General features: G+C 61.9%; 2 protein-coding genes across 6 annotated transcripts in view; one reads left to right on the forward strand and one right to left on the reverse strand.

Moving 5' to 3' along the window:
• Positions 1 to 55: 55 nt before the first annotated feature.
• NKPD1 (NTPase KAP family P-loop domain containing 1) lies at positions 56 to 11,664 on the forward strand. Of its 5 annotated transcripts, none has more exons than XM_039467127.2 (5): positions 56 to 424; positions 1,588 to 2,731; positions 3,604 to 4,032; positions 6,978 to 7,109; positions 9,134 to 11,664. In XM_039467127.2, exons 2-5 carry the CDS (start codon positions 2,641 to 2,643, stop codon positions 11,032 to 11,034), a joined length of 2,553 nt encoding a protein of 850 aa, XP_039323061.1. In that variant the 5' UTR covers positions 56 to 424; positions 1,588 to 2,640; the 3' UTR covers positions 11,035 to 11,664. The 5 variants fall into 5 exon arrangements, with proteins under 5 accessions (XP_039323061.1, XP_074242287.1, XP_074242286.1 ...); XM_074386186.1 differs by lacking the exon at positions 56 to 424 and having other exon boundaries at positions 827 to 2,129; positions 2,607 to 2,731; XM_074386185.1 differs by lacking the exon at positions 56 to 424 and having other exon boundaries at positions 827 to 1,874; positions 1,979 to 2,731.
• Positions 11,665 to 15,831: 4,167 nt separating this feature from the next.
• PPP1R37 (protein phosphatase 1 regulatory subunit 37) overlaps positions 15,832 to 21,811 on the reverse strand; it is a 54,632-nt gene continuing 48,652 nt past the window's right edge. The window contains exons 5-13 of the mRNA XM_039467126.2: positions 21,327 to 21,446; positions 20,635 to 20,785; positions 20,369 to 20,524; positions 19,284 to 19,396; positions 18,123 to 18,264; positions 17,860 to 18,026; positions 17,049 to 17,757; positions 16,622 to 16,712; positions 15,832 to 16,534 (exon numbers count right to left, since the gene is read on the reverse strand). Of these exons, the coding sequence (XP_039323060.1) occupies positions 16,630 to 16,712; positions 17,049 to 17,757; positions 17,860 to 18,026; positions 18,123 to 18,264; positions 19,284 to 19,396; positions 20,369 to 20,524; positions 20,635 to 20,785; positions 21,327 to 21,446 (1,641 nt within the window). The 3' untranslated portion in view covers positions 15,832 to 16,534; positions 16,622 to 16,629. The remainder of the gene's footprint in view (positions 16,535 to 16,621; positions 16,713 to 17,048; positions 17,758 to 17,859; positions 18,027 to 18,122; positions 18,265 to 19,283; positions 19,397 to 20,368; positions 20,525 to 20,634; positions 20,786 to 21,326; positions 21,447 to 21,811) is intronic.

Raw genomic sequence — 21,811 nt, forward strand, 5'->3', positions numbered from 1 at the left:
CGACCGTCACAGCTCCTGCAGGGGAGTGGGCACCCTCTCTGGCCCCCATGCCCTTCAGACCCTCCCCTGCCAGGCCCGCCTCCGCTCCCTCCCTCCCTGAACTCCTGGCAGAGGGATGCTGGCCCCCGGCACAGGCGGCCTTGTTAGCATCTCTGCCGAGTCGACAAGTCTGGGGCTGCCCTCTGCCCAGCAACGTATATGGAACAGAGCGTCTTCCTGGGGAGCAGGGCTGGGGGCCCCTGGAGTGCAGGCAGGGGTGGGCCGGGGGTGGGGGGAGGCAGGCACCCTCATGCACACATGTGGCTCCTACCCACTCCTGATGCCCGTCCTTGGGCAGAGTGGCCCTTACACTGCCCCCTCCTGCCGTGCTCCCATCTCTAGCATCTGGGGATACCTGGGCTTCGCCACCCACCGCCTCACATGGGTAAGTGCCCCGCCTCAGAGCTGCCAACTGAGGCTGGGGGTGAAACCCAAATGCAATGAGAAACGGTCCCCTTGCCGAAGACACTCCCCTGTAGAGTGGGGTCCAGTCACCCCATCAGCCCCTACTTGAGTCACCCCTTCCCAGCCTACCTGGCTGAGCGGGGTCCTGACTTGCATCTGCCACTGCAGTGCGGCCCCTGCCTGGCCTGCTCCCCAAACTCCGGCTCCCCCTAGTGTCTAGCAGCTTCCTGGCCGGGTGTCTCATTGTTACCTTGGGCCAGGCTTCGTGCTGGGGTGGGCAGTTGGGGCTTGACTTGGAAGCCCACCACAGACACCAGCCCCGCCCTCCTGGTGGGCCAGGGGGGACCTTCCCAGAGCAGCCAGTGTGAGGGGTGGGGGAAGAGACAGAGCCGGTCCCATCCCAGGTAGCAGGAAGGGCCCTGGTTCCGGCCATAGGGAGCAGAGTTTGCTCACCCGGGTAGAACCCAGGGCCAGGTGGGTTCCCTTTACCTTGTCCTGGGCACTGTTCCGGGGCTGCCTCCCCCATCCGCATCAGAGCGCCCTGGCTCTCAGGGAAGGGACTGTTGACCCCATCACACCAGCAGCCTCGGAGTCGGCCCCGGAGAGCCAAGGGGTCTCCAGGGCATCTCCTGCCAGGCTCTCTCTGGCCCTCACCTCTCAGAGGGCGTCTGTGGAGAGTCACTGGCCCCAAAGGCAGGAGACAGCTTAGCGAGCCTGGGAGTAGCAGCCACTGCCTGTTTCCAAACCCCCGCTCTGCCTTCGTGTGCCCTGGGCCCAAGGACTTCACTTCTCTGGGCCTCAGTGTCCTCATCTGGGAAGCGGGCATCACAGCTGGCCCCCTAGATGGTGGTGAGGAAGAGGCCTTGGTGTGTGTGCTGCTCCCTTTGTCCTGTGGACGTCGCTTTAGAGCAGCGCCAGGTGAATGGGTCAGCACGGCCCCGGTCAGGCGCACCAGGCCCTGAGCCCGCGACTCCCACCCGGTGCCTCCCTCCAGACAACCATGAGAGGCAGGTACCCACTCAGCAGTGAGGAAGCCGAGGTGCAGAGAGTGAAGTCACGTGCCCAGGGTCACATAGCTGGGCAACAGAGGAGCTGGCCTCTGAGCCGGACTCCGTCCCTATCCCAACTCCTCGTCCCCCGCAGCAGAAGCGCCCGGACCCGTGGCTGCCTTGAGGAGACTCAGCACTGCGGGCTGCATCTCATCCCCGACCAGGGACAGGGGCACAAGACGGAGTCCAGTCCGAGCCCCGTCCTCGAGAGCAGAGAACACTGGGACAGGCGGGCGCTACGGAAGGGGTGGGGACAGGCGGGCAAACCGGTCGGGCGGGCGCTGGGCTGGGGCTTCCCTCTGGATGGGCCTGCGCTGACAGTCCCAGCTGGCAGCAGCTCACGGGGCAGGCAGCTGGGGCCGTGAGGCCGCGGTGCATCAGGTACGAGGGGACCTGGGACGGGGGGTGGGGAGTGGCGAGCAGGTCCCCGACCCTCAGCACCCCAATTTCAACTGCCCCTCAGCCTGTCCCTGTCCCCCACCCAGCATCCTTCCCAGTCCTGCTTTTGGCTCTTCATGTTTGAAACTCCATACACCCATCGCGCTCGAGTTTGCTGAGCCTCTCCCCAAATTGGACCGCTGCAGTTTCACTGCTCCCCGACAATCCCCCCTCCACGGCATCCTTCAGTCCCCACAGGTACCCAGCTCTGTTTTCCTTTACCCTGCTTCTTAGCTGCTCCCCAGCTCACCGCACTTGCTCCGTGTCCCTCCAAAGCGTGCCAGCCTCCCACAGCGCCCTACACCTTAATCACCCCTGTGTCACTCAGCCACCACCCTGGACCCCCTATTTCCCCAGACCACCTCTGCTTAGCCCTCCCCAGTGTCCTGGCCTTAGAAACTCCCAGGGGCTCCCAGACGCGCAGCCTCAAATTAGCCCCTAGCTCCCCGAAGCTGTCCTCTGTCCCCTTCTCTGGCCGTCCTTCCTCATCCTGCCTCTCACTCTACCCTGAAGGCTACCTCTGTCGCCTCCTCTTAAGTGACCTAGGAACCCAGCACCCGGGACCTGGCCTATCCCCTGTCCACGCTGTCAGGCAGGCCAGGGACCCTGCCCTCAGCTCTCTGCTGTTGGTGCCCCAGAGGCTACGCTGAGCTTGGGCGCTCCCTCCTGCCCCAGAAGCAGGCCCCCAGCGCCCAGCTGCCCAGCCGCCATGCACAAGCATTACAAAGTTCACTTCGCCAAGGACGCCCAGACCCCTAGCGGGCACTACTTCTGGGACCCAGAGTTGGGGCACCAAAAAGGTACGGGCTCAGTTTGGGGGTGGGTGATGGCTGGCAGAGGCCTGTGAGGGAGCTGGAGTGGAGGAACAGAAGGGGGGCCACCAGCGCTCCCCCAAGAGGCATCTGCCTAGTGGAGTGGAGGTCAGGACCCAGGAGCGGGATCACAGGGCCTGGGGTCCCAAAGATAGGAGCCCGGGCTGGAGATGGAAGCTGGGGGCCGCTCGGCCTGCCCTTCCCTCCCCAAACCCCCAGGCCTATGTGGGCAGCCCCCAGCCTGGAGGGAGCCCCCACACTGAACCTGTCTGGATGAGGCTGGACCCAGTTTCTGGTGGCGGCCACAGGTGCTCTTGCTCAGGGCGGGGAGGGGGTAGCGCCCTTCCACTGGGGCTGATTCAGCCTCCTCAGGGCCGGAGCTTCCCAGGTCACCACCCTTCCTGCCACCCTGGCCTGAGCTGGGGACAAGGGACACCCCGCTTCCCAATCCCTGGCCTATCGCTCTCCACGGCCTCCACCCATCACCCTGGCCTTCCTGGGTCAGCCAGGCCAGCTCCCAGTGGATCCTCTCAGTTTCCCTGACCCCTGCACTGCGCGCACGCCCCAGGGATCCCGGAATCTGGAGTGGCTGGCACCCGCCTCCACCGAAGCGGAGCCTCAGGCGTCTCTCTGGCCCCTGACTGAAGCCCAAACCTGGCACCTTCCCCGCTCCCACCCATGGGACAGCACAGACCCCGGGCCCCTCCCCTGCCCGTATCTCCCCCTCATATGATCTGACTTTCTGAGGGGTCTCCGGGGCTCCCAAGAATACTCCGGCCCCCGGGTTCTACCTGAAGACTGGATCTGGCTCGTGCCGGTGCCCCCCGGAGGCCCAGTCACCCCCACTTCCTTCCTTCCAGGATGCTGTCATCCGCGGCGCCAGGACTCAGCAGCCCTCCGAGCCCACGGGCCCTGTCGGCCTTCCCCCCAGTCACACTGGCAGCTGGCCTACCACAGCCACCGAGCAGGTGGCAGTGGCTGGCGCCGGGGCCCCCCACCCTCCGTCCAGCAGAAGCAGTGGCAGCCCCAGCCCCCACCTCCCAGCCCCATGCGGCAGCGGCTCTGCCCCATTCACAGAGCCCAGAAGGGGCTGCCTGCAACCTCCACTGTCCCCAGGGGACCAGCCGGCGCCCCCCAGGCGCCCCCCTTAGCCACCACAGCACTCGCCACGGCCAGCAGCGGAACAGCCCTACGCTCCGCGGCCAGCGTCCTCCTGGAGCCCAGCGAGCCCACTGATGCCCGTCCCCTGCCCGCCCCGGCGGCCTGCGGCTCCTTCACCTACAGCTCCGGTGCTCACCCTGGCCTTCCTGGGGGCTCCGTGCCCGCTCCCCTTGCACCTGCCTTCTTCATCCACACCCTGGTCCCTGTCCGGGGGTGGTGCATCCCTGGCCCTGGGGCTCAGGCCGGCTGCCTCTGCTTTGCCTGTCGGGGTCTAAGGCTTCCAGGCCAGGCCTGTCCCGGCGCCTCCATCCTGGGCCAGGCAGCGAAGGCCTCCCTCTCATTCCCCCTCTCCCTCTGCTGACACCCTGGCTGTGCTCTGGTCTCTTCTCAGCCACCTCCTCTGGCCCAGCAGGCTACAGGGGACATGGGGCAGGGATGGCGAGCCCTGGCTTGTTGGCGGCTCTGGGGTGGGGGAGACAGAGCTAGGGAGTGGCCTGGGGAGCAAGAACAAAGGTCAGCAACAGGAGGACCCACTCCCTCATTCACGCCATGACTAGGTATCCAGCACCCTGAGCGTGCCAGGCCATTCTGGGGGCACAGTGGGGAGCAGGATCAACAGACATCTCTGTCTTAATGGGGCTCACATTGTATTGCAGCCGGGAGCGGGTACAGGAAAGATTAAGTTTAAAAGTGTGGCTGGGAGCCCAGGCACGGTGGCTCACGCCTGTAATCCCAGCACTTTGGGAGGACAAAGCAGGTGGATCGCTGGAGGTCAGAGGTTCGAGACCAGCCTGGGCAACATGGTACAACCTGTCCCTACTAAAAGAACAAAAATGGCCGGGCGCGGTGGCTCAAGCCTGTAATCCCAGCACTTTGGGAGGCCGAGGCGGGTGGATCACGAGGTCGAGAGATCGAGACCATCCTGGTCAACATGGTGAAACCCCATCTCTACTAAAAATACAAAAAATTAGCTGGGCATCGTGGCACGTGCCTGTAATCCCAGCTACTCAGGAGGCTGAGGCAGGAGAATTGCTTGAACCCAGGAGGCGGAGGTTGCGGTGAGCCGAGATCGCGCCATTGCACTCCAGCCTGGGTAACAAGAGCGAAACTCCATCTCAAAACAAAAAAAAAAAGAACAAAAATTAGCTGGGCATGGTGGTGGGTGCCTCTAGTCCCAGCTACTTAGGAGGCTGAGGCAGGAGAATCACTTGAACCTGGGAGTGATTCTGGAGGCTGCAGTGAACCAAGATCACACCACTGTACTCCAGCCTGGGCAACAGAGCGAGACTCCATCTCAAAAAAAAAAAAATAAGAAAAAGTGTGGTTGGGTGCACTGGCTGACACCTGTAATCCCAGTAGTTTGGGAGGCTGAGGCTGGAGGATCACTTGAGGCCAGGAGTTCCAGACCAGCCTGGGCAGCATAGTGAGGCCCTATCTCTATAAAAAATAAAATAAAAATTAGCCAGCGTAGTGGTGCATGGCTGTGGTCCCAGCCACATGGGTGGCTGAGGCAGGAGGATCCCTTGAGCCCAGGAGTTCAAGGCTGCAGTCAGCTATAATTGTGCCACTGCACTCCATCCTGGGTGACAGAGCAAGACCTTACCTCTAAAAATATGCCACCCAGTGACAACCACACTAGGAAAAAATAAAGCAAGGGGAGGAGATGGGGGAGGTCAGGTTTGCAGATTAAATAGGGTCGTCAGGGTGAGCCTCATCAAGGCAACGTTTGCGCAGAGGCCCTGGGGAGGCATGTTCCCACCCAGCAAGGAGCCAGCACTTGGGATTTCTCCCTAAAGGAGGCAGGAGCCACAGGAGGCCTTGGAGCTGAGGAGGCACGTGAGCTGATCCCCAGGAGAATGGGCTGGAGGAGGAGGAGATTATGAGAATCCAGGCCAGAGGCGCTGGCGGCCTGGCTGGGGCGGGGGCAGCAGAGATGGAGACACAGCTAGCTGGTTTCTAGGTCTGGCTTGAAAGTGGAGCAGGAGGGACTCAACAGGACTCTAGGTTGGGCAAGGCCTTGTCACCCGAGCCTCAGGGCTGTGATGTCCATTTCACACACAGGGAAACAGAGGCTGGATGAGGTGGGGCCGCCCAGTGATCTGGCAGAGCTGGAATCAGGCCCGCCCAGCACACACCTCAGGAGACCTACCCGAGTCTTCCTCTTGGCCTCCTGGCTCTGCTGCCAGGCGTGGCCCGTTTCCCATGGCCCCTCAGGCCTCTCTGAAAGTGGCCGTGTTGCCCTCACTGTGCACCGCAAGGCGGGCCCCATGTACCTCCCAAAACTGAACCCTATCTTTTTGAGACCCCATTTCCAGGTCTGAGAAGCAATACTCAGTCGGGACAGGGTACCCTCTGCAGAGTGGGTGCTATAGTGCCAGTGCCTGGTTCCCTACTGGAGACCACGGCATTGACCGAGGGCCTGGTGCCAGCCAGACCCCTTAGCATCCCCACTACCCGGCATCTCTGCCGCCCCACTCTTCAGAGGGAACTGAGCCTCTCAGAGGTGGCTCTCCCTGGAGTCTGCAGAAAAAGGCGATGGGGCCGGGACTGGAGCTTCAGTCTGGTCATCTCTCTCCCAAGCCTGGGGTCAGGTGGGATTAGTGTCTTGCGGGCATGGGGTCAGGTACGGGATGGACAGAAGCTGAGAGGAGCCGGCAGTCAGGGCCTCTCCATGCTGGGGCTGGGCCAGCAGAGCAGGCAGGAGTGGCCCGGGGTCCTGCTGACGGTGGAAACTGCTGTCTCAGCATCCCACGGCCTCAGATCCCAAATAAGGGCCTTTGGGGTTTTCTGGGTTGGGGGGTATCATAGGTGGGTGACCAAGCAAGCCTGGTCACCTGGGGCCGGGAAAGCTGACTTCCTGCAGCCTCAGCCTGGTGGGACCCAAAGGGGCATGTCTGGCTCTGGAGGTGGAGGCCGCTGGTGGCCACAGAACCCTCCACTGCAGGGTTTGACCTGAGTCCCCTTAGCATGGGGTGCCAGGGAGAGGCCAATGGTGGTGGCTGTGGAGGGCAGATGGGAGGAGGGTGATGCCTGGCCAGCCGCCTGACTCAGTGTCCCCACCCTCACCCACCAGACATCCTAACAGAGGATGACGTCTACTGCAGCTGCCTGGCCAAGACACTCTGCCACGTGCCCGTCCCTGTGACCGTGGGTTTCTACGCTCCCTTTGGCTGCCGCCTGCACATGATGCTGGACAAGATCACGGGTGAGGAGCTGTGTGTTCACTGTGGGGAGGATGAGAAACGGGGCCTCTGGTGCCCGCCCAGCTCCAGGCTTCTCCCACATCCCCCAATCCCTGTGGCCAGCCTGCCCCAGCCCAGGCCCTCCCCAAGCCCATGCCTGTACCCCAGGCTCTGCTCCCCTGGCCTCCCGACCACCTCCAAGTCTTACCCTTTCCTGCCTCCACCACCAAATCCACTCCAAAAACTCTAGACAGGTCTGGTACTGTCCCTCCTATGCTCAGCGCCTCCCATGCTCCCCAGCACGTGAGAGAGAAAGCCCAGAGTCTTTATTGAGGTCGCAGGCTCCTGCCAAGGCCCTTCCAGCCTCTGTGCCCCCCAGACCCATCTCCTAGGGCCTAGTGGTCACCTGACAGACAGATGCTAATTGAAGACACGAGCTGGAAACTGCAAGGTTCCCCAGCAGCTTTTTTTTTTTTTTTGAGACGGAGTCTCACTCTGTTGCCCAGGCTGGCCTCAGCCTCCTGAGTAGCTGGGATTACAGGCATGTGCCACCATACCTGGCTAATTTTTTTGTGTTTTTAGTAGAGATGCGGTTTCACCATGTCGGTCAGGCTGGTCTTGAACTCATGACCTTGTGATCTTCCCTCCTTGGCCTCCCAAAGTGCTGGGATTACAGGTGTGAGCCACCCAAACCGGACCAGTCTTTTTTTTTTTTTTTTCTTTGAGACAGAGTCTCGCTCTGTCATCCAGGCTGGGGTGCAGTAATGTAACCTTCACTCCCGGGTTCAAGCAATTCTGCCTCAGCCTCCCAAGTAGCTGGAACTACAGGTGCCTGCCACCACGCCTGGCTAATTTTTAGTAGAGATGGGGTTTCACCGTGTTGGGCAGGCTGGTCTTGAACTTCTAACCTCATGTGATCTGCCCACTTCAGCCTCCCCAAAAGTGTTGAGATTACAGGCAAGAACCACTGCACCCAGCCTCCCCAGCAGTTTTGATCTGGATCAGGCCTTGCTGGAGCTCAGACTTCATCCCCATGTGCAGCCAGAGAGGCCGAGTCTGGCGTTCCTCCTCCATGTGCCCAGCCCCGGTGCAGGCCCAACAGCCTTTCATTCCTGTGGTGCCCACTGAGAGCTCACTGTCCTGCCCCCTGTTGTCACAGAGGAACAAACAGGCTCCCAGGAGGAGAAAAGATGAGGCTATAAGGAGCAGAGAGCCAGCATGATGGAGTCCCTACTCCTGCGGGTGCCGCAGACACTCGGGTCCGGTCACTTCCTGACCTCAGATTTCTCAAGATCCATTGTTCAGGCATTCCCCCAGCTGGTGCCCAGGGTACAGAGTGGTGACCAAGACAGGCAGGACCCCACCCTTCCGGCTCACAGCAGCAGGGGAGAGAGACTTATCCTCAGACAGTGATGACCCAGAGTGGGAATGGCTGAGGGCCCCCGACCCAGCCTGGGGACCAGGGAGGGCTTCCTGGAGGAGCATCAGTAAGTCAGGAAGATAAGACCAAGGCTGTATCCTGCTGCCTAGCATAGCTGGTTCTCAGCATCTCATTCATTCATCCCTTAGACCGACCACTTATGCCCTACTTCACTCTCAGAACCTTCCTAGAGCCCTCCACACCCTCGATCCCTTGCCCAGCCCTGCCTCTTCCTCGTGTCCCTTTTTGCGCCCTCCCATCCTCTCTCCTTTGCCTGCTCTACCTCTGCCCATCCGGACCCCCAAGCCAGGCCTTCAAACCGCTTCCGGTCCAGGCCTGGCTCCAGGCCTCTCCACGCACCGCCTTGTGCACCCACTTCTAGCTCTTTAAGGAGTGGCCGCGGCTCCCTTCCTGCCCCTCGCCTCTCCAGGGGCGCCCTGCTCCGCCGGTGCTAGGCCCCTTCCCGGCCCCGCCCACCCCGGCGGGTCTGCGGCTCCCACGCGCTCCCTTCCAGCCCGGACCTCTGCTGGGCCCTCCCAGTCTATCCAGGAGCGCCCCGCCCCGTCTAGGCCCCGCCCGCCCCGGCGGGTCTGTGGCTCACGCTGCTCCCGGGCTCCCTTCCCGCAGCGCTGATGCAGCAGGAGGCGGCGCAACGCGAGAGCGAGGAGCTGCAGCACGTGCAGTGGCGACCGCGCGCCGTGAGCGGCTGGGGCGTCCCGCAGCTGCTGTGGTACCTGGTGTTCCTGCAGCCCATCATCACCGAGGTGCACCTGCGGCGCAGGAACGTGCAGTTCCTCTTCATCCGCTTTAGCGCCTGGCAGTACGCGGGCACCGACAAGCTGTGGGCCGGCCTGGTGACCACACTGTGCGAGGGCATCCGCCACCACTACGGCGCGCTGCCCTTCAGCGTGTACTCGGTGCTGGGCAACAAGCCGGCCACCAGGCAGGGGTGCTGCCACAATGAGTGGCACTGCCGGCGCCGCGTGTGCCTGGGGCTGCTGGTGCTGCTGGCGGCGCTGGGCCTGGGCGTGGGGCTGCTCTACCTGTCCCTGGGCGGCCACGCGCCGGGCCACGGCAGTCCGAGCGGCAGCCTGCTCAAGGTGTTCGGCGGCGCGGCCACCACGCTGTCGGGCTCGGGGCTGCTCATGGCCGTGTACTCGGTGGGCAAGCATCTGTTCGTGAGCCAGCGCAAGAAGATCGAGCGGCTGGTGTCGCGCGAGAAGTTCGGCAGCCAGCTGGGCTTCATGTGCGAGGTGAAGAAGGAGGTGGAGCTGCTCACCGACTTCCTGTCCTTCCTGGAAATCTACCAGCGGCGCCGGCTGCGCGTGGTGCTGGAGGTCACCGGGCTGGACACGTGCTACCCGGAGCGCGTGGTGGGCGTGCTCAACGCCATCAACACGCTGCTGTCCGACAGCCACGCGCCCTTCATCTTCATCCTGGTCGTGGACCCCAGCATCCTGGCCGCGTGCCTGGAGAGCGCGGGCAACATGAAGGGCACCGCCGACAACGGCTACCTCTTCCTCAACCGCACGGTCACGCTGCCCTTCTCCGTGCCCATCATGGGCCGCCGCACCAAGCTGCAGTTCCTGCACGACGCCGTGCAGAGCCGCGACGACCTGCTGTATCGCGAGATCACGCGCAAGCCGGGGGCCGCTGGGGGCGGCGGGGGCGAGAGTGCGCAGCTGCTGGCGGTGCAGACGCAGGTGGGGCCCGAGCGCGGACAGGGCCGCATCGACGCGGAGGCGGCGCGGCGCATCCAGGAGGCGCTCTTCTGCCTGCACGACGAGCGCGACTGCCTCTACGAGTACGTGCCCGACAACGTGGTGTCCATGCGGCGCATCGTCAACACCGTGCCCATCACCGTGCGCCTGCTGCAGCAGCAGCAGCAGCAGGGTGACTTCGGGGGCCCCACGCCGCGCCAGGCGGTGGCGTGGGTGGTGCTCGCCAACCAGTGGCCGTGCCGCCTGAGCTGGGCGCTGCAGTGCCTGGAGGACCGGCAGCAGACCGGGGGCGCGCCAGAAGGTCGCGCGCGCCTCTGGGACGTGTTCCGCGACAACAGCCGCGAGCTGCACACCATGACCAAGGCGTTGCAGAATGTGCTGGACCTGGACGGTGACCCCGAGCTCTTCGAGCGCTTCCTGGGCGCCGACTTCCCCTTCACCGTGGCCGAGGCGCAGAGCCTGCTGCGCTGCACGGTCAACCTGGACCACTCCATCCGCCGGCGCATGGGCCTCATCCGAGCCGTCAGCACGCTCAAGCCGCCCAGCCCGCCCAAATCCCCTGCCCGCGATGCCCCCCACGCTGCCCACCGGGCCAACAGCGCCTCTAGGGCGTCCCCATCGGGCCGTGCCGCAGGGCAAGCCGGCGAAGGCCACCACGCTGGGGACTTGGCCCATGCGGGACAAGCCATGGCCAGTGGCCTGAGCACCCTTCTGTCCAGGGGAGTCCAGGCCAGGTGTGCCCTGAATGGAGGACTTGTCAGGCAGCAGGAGACAAGGGCTTCTCCATCTGCCCAGATAGGGGAATAGGGGGCTGGACTGGGGCCACAGCCCAGGGTCCCAATGAGGCCTGTGAATCTGAGCCAGAGCCGTGGACATAGCTTCCAGGAGCGGGGCTGTGAGCCAGTGTCAGTGTGAGAGCGGGTGCAGAAGGACCAGTGAGGAACTCAGGGTATACGTGCAACAAATAGAGGCGTCGAGAGCCCTGAGTTGGTCGTTACATCCTGATCTGACCAGGGACCAGGCCTGCCCCATCCTGCCACCAGGACCTGCCCTGTCCTGCCAAGCCCACTTCCTCCTCTGAGCCACGCTGGCCGCCTCAGCTGGCATCTCTGTGGCAGGAGGGGCTGCGGGGGCGGTGGGCGAGGCGGGTGAAGCTGCAGAGCTGGGAGATGACAGGTAGATGGGCCGGGTTGACTAAGGCAACATGGAGCGCCCAGGCCTCAGGGAATCCCAGTCCTTGTCCCCATGCCCTAGCCTGCCCCTCTGTGAGCAGGGCAGGAGCTGGCATTTCCAAGGGTGACCTCAGTGAACTCAGCAGGCTGCTCCACCCCCAGGAAGGCTCCACCCTCAATGTAATGGGTTAATTAGATCTTATTGGCACCTCAGTTGACTGGGGTGGGTGGCACTAACCTCCCCCAGATAAATAACTGTCCACAAGATGCCTGCATTACAAGTCACTCCAGGGCCACCCAAGGGCCACTGGTTAGTCCCTGACACTACCGCACCAGCCCCTTGATGAGGATAGGGAAGTTGAGCAGAGATGAGGATACAGGGCCCAAGTCAGCCAGGCAGGAGGGCTTACACTAAGGCTTCCCACCTTCCCTCTGGGTAAAGCCCTGGGCTGGTGGGTGGCTGTCACTCCTCTGGGCAGTTCCTGACTCCTCATTGGTCCAATGTTCAGCCACATGCTCAAGACCTGGGGTGCCTGGCCCAGTCCCATGCATGTGCGGGCAGGGGCCGCAGGGACCAACACTGAACATAGCCCTGGGATGAGGCTGAGACTTCTGAGCCAGGGCCCTGAGGCTGGCAGAGGGAACAGTCCCTGAGGAACTCGAGCTCTGCAAAGGCACCCACCCTCCGGCCATGGGGCTGGGGTCACTGACCTCACAGTTCCTTAGCTCCAAGGCTGGCCACGGCATCCAGGTCTGGCTGCAGCACCGGAGTCCTCTGGGCACAGCAATGGTGTCACCAGTGCATGCAGGTCAGTGGGAGCCCACCGTGATCTTCCCTGGAGCTAAGCGAGCAGAGGTTTCTCATTCCTGGCCTGGCTAAGCTGGTAGGATATGCCTGGACCTCCTGGGAGCTGTTTCCCAGCAGTCAGGGAGCACTGCCCTCAGAGGGAGAGGCATGGGGCCTCGTGACATCGTTGAGTCTGTGTTTCTGTAGATGTGCGATTAGGGTCAATATATCCCTTTAGCCTCCCTTAAGCCAGTTTCTTTGGGATTGTTTCTTACCACCTGGAATCCAGGCTGAAAATAAATTTTCACTCCTGTTACCAGGAGTGGGTGCTGTGAGAGATGCTAATGTGCAGACTTGGGTGGAGGTGAGGACGGGACTGAGGCCCCCCATGACTCAGTAAAAAGCCGCACCAGCCTGGCCAACATGGTGAAACCCCATCACAAGACAATTAGCCGGGGGTGGTGGTGCGCACCTGTAATCCCAGCTACTCATGAGGCTGAGGCGGGAGGATCACTTCAAACCAGGAGGCAGAGGTCGCAGTGAGCAGAGATGGCGCCTGCACTCCAGCGTGGGTGACAGAGACTCTGTCTCAAAAAAACAGAACAAAGCTGCAGCTTCTGTTACGTGGTACCAAGCAGCGGCCAAACTGTTGCCCACAGTATCTTCACGTGGAGCTGCTGTGAGAACTGGAGCCTGCGTGGGCCATGGGAGCGGTTCTCACCAACAGAAAGGGAGCATGGCTTTCTCCGGGCAGTGTTACAGAGCACGCTTCCCTTCACTCCCCTCCCCCATCTGCCCACCTGGTGCTGGGACCCCTGAGGCCCCGAGGAGCGACAGCACCCTGAGCTTGGAAGGGATCTGGGTCCAGGAGTAACTTGGTGAACAGCTGTCTGCCACTCTGAACATCCACGTGTGACGATAGGCATCTCCCGTGTTAGGTCATGGAGATCCTCCATGAAACAGACCCCCTACATCTTCAGCAAAGGCTACCAAAACATGACAAGCTCGGGTGACACTTGGGTGGCTGAAGGGAAAGGGAAGACAAGACGGCAAGGGGGATCCTCTCAGCCTCCAGCCCTTGATCTGGGACCTTTGAGTCAGAAAATCAGGAGCACTGCAGGCTGGTGTGTCCTGATACAGCTGCAGTTCCTACAGCTGCTCTAACGCAGTCTGACAGACCACATGCCTTTGAAGAACAAACTATCATCTCTCGCTTCTGGAGGCTGCAAGTTCCAGATGAAGGGGGTCCCTCTGCCTGCTCCCCGCTCCTGGTGTGCTGCTGGCCATCTCTGCACTCCCTGGCTTGCAAATGCCATCACCCCGTCCTGTCTTCATCCTGTGGCAGTCTCCCTGTGCCCAAATGCCCCTTTTGGTAAGGACACCAGGGGCCGGGTACAGTGGCCGAGGATCACGAGGTCAAGAGATCGAGACCATCCCGGTCAACATGTTGAAACCCCATCTCTACTAAAATACAAAAAAACAAAAAACAAAAACAAACAAACAAACAAAAAAAACCTGCTGGGCATGGCCTGTAGTCCCAGCTACTCAGGAGGCTGAGACAGAATTGCTAGAACCCACAAGGCGGAGGTTGCAGTGAACCAAGATTGTGCCGTTGCACTCTAGCCTGGGCAAGAGTGACTCTATCCCAAGAAATAAAAACAAACAAATAAAAAAATAAAACAAATTAAAAAAAAAAACAAATAAAAAAATAAGGACATCAGGCAGACTGGAGCAGGGCCCACCCAAATGACCTTTTTTTTTTTTTTTGAGACGGAGTTTCGCTCTTGTTACCCAGGCTGGAGTGCAATGGCGCGATCTCGGCTCACCGCAACCTCCGCCTCCTGGGTTCAGGCAATTCTCCTGCCTCAGCCTCCTGAGTAGCTGGGATTACGGGCACGCAACACCATGCCCAGCTAACTTTTTGTATTTTTAGTAAAGACGGGGTTTCACCATGTTGACCGGGATGGTCTCGATCTCTTGACCTCGTGATCCACCTGCCTCGGCCTCCCAAAGTGCTGGGATTACAGGCGTGAGCCACCGCGCCCGGCAAAGACCCTATTTCTAAGTGAGCTCACATTCTGGGGTACTGGAGATAAGGACTTTTAACGTCTTTTTTTGTGGGAGACACAATTCAACCCCCAGCAGTAGGAAAGGCTCAGTTCCTCACTCCCAAGCTCAATTTGGTGAAAGCAAATGCAAGGATCAAGCGACAGGCTGGGAAGAGGACCCCTGTTCCTCCCCTAGCCCACCCCACCTGGAGTGGGAAGGCAGACGGCCAAGGGGCTTGTGAGACCCCAACACAACTGCCTCCATGGAGGCTGAGACCAGGAGCAAAGGCTAATATTGACCAAGGGCCTCCGAAGATCTTTGGGGCACTGTGCTGACCCCAACCAGGCAAAGGACGGCAGTCTCTCAGTACCTTGAAGCAAACACCTCACATGCCCCAGCCTCACCCAGAGGGGCTGGATCCACAGCCAGGAGGGGGCCCCTTCTTCCCCTTCACCTGCAGCCACATGGAACATTAGCAGAGCTGGGGACAGGCTGGCGGTACAGGGACAGAAGGGTGCTGCTGGCTGCTGTTCTGTGTAGCTGCCCTAAGTCCCTCGCCCAAATCAGTCTTGGTCGTAGCTGCCCTGGGGAGCAGTTAGGACACTCACAGCTGCATGGGACCAAACGGCAAACCAGCAACAGCTTCATGAGGTGTTCCGCACTAAGGCCAGGGCGGCTGGGCAGCGGACTCCTTGTGTGCCCAGAAGCTGAATGACACCAGGGTTCCAGCCAGCAATGCTTCCTGTGACCTCACCACATCACCTCATCCATGATAACCTCCCACATAGAAAAGAAGGGGGTGGGTGGCCTCATTTTCTTTTTTTGAGACAGAGTTTCACGCTGTCGCCCAGGCTGGAGTGCAGTCGTGTAATCATAAATCATAGCTCACTGCAGCCTCAACCTCCGGGGTTCAAGTGATCCTCCCAACTTAGCCTCCTGAGTAGCTGGGACTACAGGCGTGTGCCACCATGCCCAGCTAATTTTAGTATTTTCTGTGGAGATGGGGTTTCACCATGTTACCTAGGCTGGTCTCAAATTCCTGAGTTCAAGTGATCCCCCGACCTCGGCCTCCCAAAGTGGTGTTGGGATTACAGGTGTGGGCCACCATGTCCAGCCTGCTCTCTCATTTCCTAAAGGGAGAAAACAGACCTCCCAGAAACGCTCAACAGCCCCCCGTGGCACCCCAGGCCCGTGCTGGTGAAGGACAAGCTGCCCAACAGGCTCCTTGGTGCTGGCCTGGCCCTGGGCACACTCCAGCTGCATGACACCAGGGCGGGCAGGGACGACCTGAAATCTGTTCCCACTGAGGGACAGGTGGCTGGCAGAGCCCCACCATATCCAGCATCCTGCGATCTTGGACCTGAATCTGGGAGGAATTCGGGGCCCATCTCTCCGTGCAGAAGGGATGGGTGTCAACTGGCCTGGCTGTGAGGTGGCTGTATGAGACACCGGAGCATGGACACAGAGAAGAGGGGACTGTGGGGGAAGACACAGCAATGCCTGGTCAGCCTCCTGAGCCCTGCCAGACACTGTGACAGCCTCCACCCAGCCCACTGCAGCAGCCACCCCCAGGATCCCCATGAAGCAGACATCGGGCAAAGTGAACCCAGCCCCAGTTTATTAGAAAAGGTGTGAACAGAGTTGCACCGACGGGAGTAGCCCCAGCCCTCTGCCCACCCTCACCCATACCCATGCCGCCCGCCCCCCATGGGTTGTAGTGCCTCTCAGGGCGCAGCCTCCAGTGGCCTGGACAGCAGGGTCCCGGAGTGCCGGCTGCTCCCGCCCCAGCTCCCTGATAGATTTATTGCACTTGAGAAAAAGAAAGCTCTGATCCTCTGCCCCCATCCCCCCACCCTGCCCAGCCTGCACCATCTGGGGCTGTTCTGCGAATCTCAACCACCACCAGCACGCACCGACCCTCCCACACCAGCCCTGTGCCTGGGGCCACAGGGGACCATCCCACCACCACCCAGGAACCCTGCCCTCCGCAGGGCAAGCCTGGCCCCTCCAGAACAGGCGCCTGATGTCCTTGGAGACCTCCTCCTCCTCCTGCTCCCCCTCCTCCCATTCACCCCCCAGAGTCTTCCAGTGGTGGGCTCATGAATAGAAGTGCTTGAGTCGCATAGGGAGGGCCACTCCCTAGAGCTCCTGCACCCCTTGTAGTGTTGCTGTGGGCGGAGGGGGGCCCCAGAATGGCCCCCACCCCTGGCATCCTGGGCCTCAGGAAGGCTGGGGGGAAGGCGAGCAGATTCTCATGGCTCTGGCCTCAGCTCATCGCAGACCGACTGGAAAAAGGGAACTTGAGGAGAGATTGGGGTAGAGAGTGTCAGAGCCAGGGGTCCTCTCAGCCCCTCCCCAGCGCCCCGGGGCCCAGGCTTGCCCTCACCTAAAGTGTCACAGTGTCTCCTGTCCGGATTCCTGACTGGCTTCCAGAAGCAGCTCCTCGAGCTCCTTCTCGTTCTTGGAGCAGCTCAGCTCTGCGTGGGAGGACGGGCCAGCCCCCGTCAGCCGGGTGGGGCAGATACAACCTGTTCCCACAGCCCAGCCCCAGCCAGACACTTGGGGCCTGTGGAGATCCCGGGGCCCACTGAGCCAATGAGGCTCAAGGCAGCACACCTTACATGCCCACCCAGGGAGAGCGCCCAGGGTCCAAGGGAAGCAGGGTGGAGTCCGGGGACTAAGTCCCACTTGTCCTGGCCCCTGCAAGAACCCTTTGAGAGAGGGAGAAACGGAGGCCCACAACAGGCAGGGGCCTGCCTGGGGTCACACAGCACCCAGGGCCCCCTCGTCATCTGCCCCAGGGCCCCTCTCACCGTGCTCCAGGCCGCAGCTGCCCTGTTTGGCCTCAGGCCCCGGGGGCGGCTCTGGGGGCAGTGCCAGGGCGAACTCGGGCTTCAGTCCGTTGGGCAGCGCTGGCCCTGACTGAGGCGGCTCTGGTGGTGGCTGAGGCTCGGAGGACCCTGTGTTCCAGGTGTCAGTGGCCCCAGCTGGGGGTAGGGCAGGTGAAGTGGGTGGGGAGGGAGGGGGTGAAGGAGGAGGTGGGGGAGAGGGCAGGCCAGGGGACGCAGGGGGCTCTGCCCTCTCAGGTGGGCTCTCCACCCGGGTCACCACAAACACCTTGTGGCCCCGGCCCGGGCTGGACACAGAAATCCGCTGCTCAGTGGGCAGGGAGGGGCTGCCTGGGGGACTCCTGTCCCCAGAGCCCAGGGAGTCCATGGGGGGCACCAGGGCAGGACAGGGGGTCTCGCCCCTCTCCCTGTCCTCTTCCTCCTCATCCTCCCCATCCGAGTCCGAGTCTGAGTCCGAGTCCGGGCTGGGTCCGGGGCTGGGGGCCCCGTTCTGCACCCCGGCAGCGGGCTCGTCGTCAGGCTGGGGCTCGGTGGCGGTGGTCTCGGGCATGGAGGCCGACAGCTGCTGCGGCTGCTCCTTCTCCTCCCGCTCCCGCGCCAGCACCAAGTTGCGCTTGCAGCCGTTTTGGATCTCGGCCAGCAGCGCCTTCTGCGTCTCGATGAAGCTCTTCACCTGTGGTGGGAGCACGTGGCTAGGGATCTCAGGCCGCCCCGCCACCCAGCCTTCCACCCGCCCTCCTGCTCGCGCAGGGCCGCAGGGCAGGCCCCTGCTCACCGCCTCCTTCTTGGGCTCACGGTCGAGGTCCAGGCGCAGCAGTGAGTGGTTCACCTTGAGGGCCAACGACAGTGCCATGAGCCCGCCTGTCTTGATCTCGTTCTCCCGAAGGTCCAGTCTCAGGAGGCGGGGGCTCTCAGCGATGAACTCCGCCACCGCCACGGCGCCTGGGGGGGCACCGCAGGGACTGGCCATGGGCCCCACACCTGGCTGGCCGTCCCCCAAACCCACCAGCCCACACCCGTCCCGGCCCCGTGCCCTACCCTCGCACGTGAGCTTGGTGGAGGCCAGCCCCAGGCGCAGCACGCTGCGGTTGCTGATGAGCCCGTTCTTGAGGTGCCGCACACCCTCGTTCCCAATGGGGTTGTGGCCCAGGTTCAGCGTCTCCAGACTCTGAGTGTGCGGCTGGAGGGAGGGGGTGCAAGGGTGAAGAGGGGGCCTCGATGGCCCAGGAGGCCAAGTCAGGAAAGAGGCCAGGACGAGAGCCAGGCCAGGGCGTTCCTTCTCCTTGTTGCGCCGGCATGGGCAGTAGCACCCTCCTGAAGTCCCTCCTGTGCCTGCAGTCTCCCCAGGGGCCAGTCCCCTGCCCACTCCCAGCCCCCCCCCCAGGCACCCAGTCAGTCCCTATCCCCCCACAGCCTGAGCCCCTGGCCAGGGCCTGGACCTTGAGTGCCCTGAAGCCCCACAGGTGGGCGACTCTTACCAGCGGTTGGGCAGGAGGGCTTGCCTGCGTGGCCTGCTTTAAGCCCCGCACAATTAAAAATTGAAAAGAGCCAGGCATGGCAGCTCACATTCATAATCCCAATACTTTTTGAGGCTGAGGTGGGAGGATCACTTGAGGTCAGGAGTTCAAGACTAGCCTGGCCAGTATGATGAAACCCCATCTTGACTAAAAATACAAAAATTAGCTGGGCATGGTGGCGGGCACCTGTAGTCCAGGTTACTTGTGAGGCTCAGGCACGAGAATCGCTTGAACCCAGGAGGCGGAGGCTGAAGTGGCTGCAGCGAGCCTAGATGGGGTGACTGCACTCCAGCCTGGGTGGCATAGTGAGACTCGGTCTCAAAAAAAAAAAAAAAAAAAATAGGCCAGGCACGGTGGCTCATGCCTGTAATCCCAGTACTTTGGGAGGCTGAGGTGGGCGGATTACGAGGTAAAGAGATGAAGACCATCCTGGCTAACATGGTGAAACGCCATCTCAATTTAAAAAAAAAAAAAAAAAGAAAAAGAGAAAAAAAAAAGGAGACAACTAAAGAAGGGTTCCTCCTCAGGGAAATAGGACACAGAAGCTGAATGAGGAAGCAGGTGGGACTGAGTTTAAACTGGAACCTCCAGGATGGGAAGGACAGAGCTGTCCATTGGCGGGGACTGTGCTGAGAGCTGGGTGGGGACGGAGGCGCCTCCCTCCCCCGCCAGCCGAACTCACCAGTGTCATGCCCAGGAAGGCCATGCCCGTGTGTGTGAGCTGGTTGTTCCACAGCACCAGGGTCACCAGCCCCTTCCTCTGCTCCTTGAGACCCTCGCAGATGTAGGCCAGACCTGGGGGAGGCTGCCAGTCAGAACCCCGTCTGGGGTCTGGGTGCCTCCCCGGGGGTCACTGTGGGGTAGGAGTGGCCCCTCTGCTTAGGACCTCCATGGAGGCCCCACAGGCCCAGGCCCTGCCCTGCAGCCCTGCCTCAGCCTGGCACCCCTGAGCACGTCTGTGACCACTGGGCTTGGGTGCCCGGATGACAGCCTTCCCCAGATGCTTCCCATCTTTGCTCCAATGTGACCACCTCTGGCCCACCTCACCTCGCAGCCAGCTCACTCCCACCCACGGTCACCGCTGTTCAGTGCAGCTCCCACATCTGAGAGGCTAGAGATCTCATTCATCTTGTCTTTGTCTCTCTAGACTGGAGACAAGCTCCTGAGGGCAGAGCCCCATGTCTCCCTCTGGGCCGAGCCCAGAGGCTCACAGCCATGGCCCTCACAGGTGCTACGAAGAGCGGAGTCCGGGCCTGCCGCCTGGGGACACAGCGAACCCCCCATCAAACACCAGCGCTCCTGCCACCTCTGCACGCACTGCTCCTCCGTCTGGACCCTTTCCCAGGCTTCTCACATGGCTGGTTCTACTCCCAGCCTCCGGATGGAAGCCCAGAGGCTCTGCCCCACGGTGGTCTTCCTTCCTCCACCATCTGAAAGCAGCCTCCAGCTGACCCTGTAATCCCAGCAACACTGCCTCCTTTTCAGACTGTAATTATTCACTTCACCTCATCCTGCAGCTGTCCACTGAGCTGTCTCCTCCTCCAGGAAGCCCTCCCTGGCCCCCAGACTGATCAGACCCTGCCTCTGGGCTCCATCAGTCCAGCCCTGCTCACTCCGGGTTGTCACGGTCTAGGGCTTCCCTCTGGGAGCCCCAGCAGGACAGCGTTGTGGTGGTCTTGGCCACATCTGTGTCCCCAGCACCACCTAGCACAGGGCTGGGCAGAGTGGGTGCTGAGTGACGGGTGTGGGGTGGGCCACTGCACCCACCCGAGTCCAGAACGTGGTTGTTCCGGAGGTCCAGGATCTGCAGGGAGCAGTTGAACTTGAGCAGGTTACCCAGCTGGGCCGAGTCCTGCAGGCCATTGAGCTTGTTGTCCGCCAGGTACAGCTCCCGCAGGTTCATGTTCATCTTCAGGGCCGTGGCTGGGGGTGGAGGGGGGCACGGTGACTGGGTAGGCCCTGCCCAGACCCAGTCCACGGCCCCCGCCCTGCACAGGCCGCACGTTTCTCACCCTCCTGTGCCCGGGGCTCACCAAGCAGCATGAGGGGCCGCCCCGACAGGCTGGCATTCTCCAGGTGCAGCACCGCCAGGCTGCTTCGGATGCGCAGGGCACGGGCTACGAAGGGTGCAGAGTGGTCCAGCAGGGGCGTGTTGCGGGCATCCAGGTACTGCAGGCAGCTCGTCTGCAGGGGCGAGGGGGACAGGCGTGAGGCACTGGCTCAGGGACCTGCAGCCCTGCATCAGCAAGCAGTGAGGCCACAGCTGTCGTCTAGCAACGTCGTCCGGTTTTATGATGGGGAAACCGTGGATGGGGAGGGAAGGCTCAGCCTCTGGTCCCGGGGTGAGCAAGGCAGGGTTGGTGGCAGCCACAATCCCCAACTCCTGTGTGTCTGGGAGGTTCCCTGATAGCCCCATCCCCTTCCTGCACCCAGCCTTCGAGCATGAGTGAGGTGAGGGATGGCAACCATGGCCACCTCCAAGGGGATGATATTACAGAGGGATGACATTACAGAAGGGGGAAAGGGGGGGTCATGGAACGCCACACAAGGAGAGAAGGAGCCAGGGGGCCTGGGGGCCAGGACCCCTCTTGGCCCTGTTTTCCTCCTGGCCTGAGAGCCAGGCCCAGCATGTCCACGGCAGCCCACACCCCAAGACCTCATGCAGCCAGCGCCGACATTGCCCTGCGTGAGGCTGTGCCTCTTCCTGGAGGCAGGAGGGGCCCACCTTGCGCATCATGTGGGCGGCCGCCTGCCAGCCCCGGGTGCCGATGTGCTTGTTGAAGGAAATGTTGAGGTGCGTGGCCGACTCGTAGTACTCGATCATGTCGAAGAGGGCCGAGGCACCCTGCAGGTAGAGATTCGGGGCCCAGCCTCAGCTCAGGGCTGCTCTGGGGGAGAGGAGTGGGCCCTGACACCGGGTCCCACTGAGAGACGAGGGGTCCTGGGTCCAGAGAGAGCCTCACGGGAACAGAGGACAAGCACAGACAGGGCACCTTGGGCCACGGGGACAAACCCTTTCCCTTCTCTGCTGAAGCCAGTGTTTTCTGTCACTTGCCCTCCACAGTCCTTGACGGATGTGCTTAGTGACCAGGACAGGCCTGGGTGTTCCTGAGCCTGGGCCTCAGTTCTTCAGGGACCCTGCTTCTGGATCCTGACACCTGGGGAGCCTGGGGACTCCCAAGGCTGGGGAGGTGACGACGACCCTTGGGC

Source organism: Saimiri boliviensis, chromosome 14 (assembly GCF_048565385.1).
Source record: "Saimiri boliviensis isolate mSaiBol1 chromosome 14, mSaiBol1.pri, whole genome shotgun sequence".
Lineage (NCBI taxonomy): Eukaryota > Metazoa > Chordata > Mammalia > Primates > Cebidae > Saimiri > Saimiri boliviensis.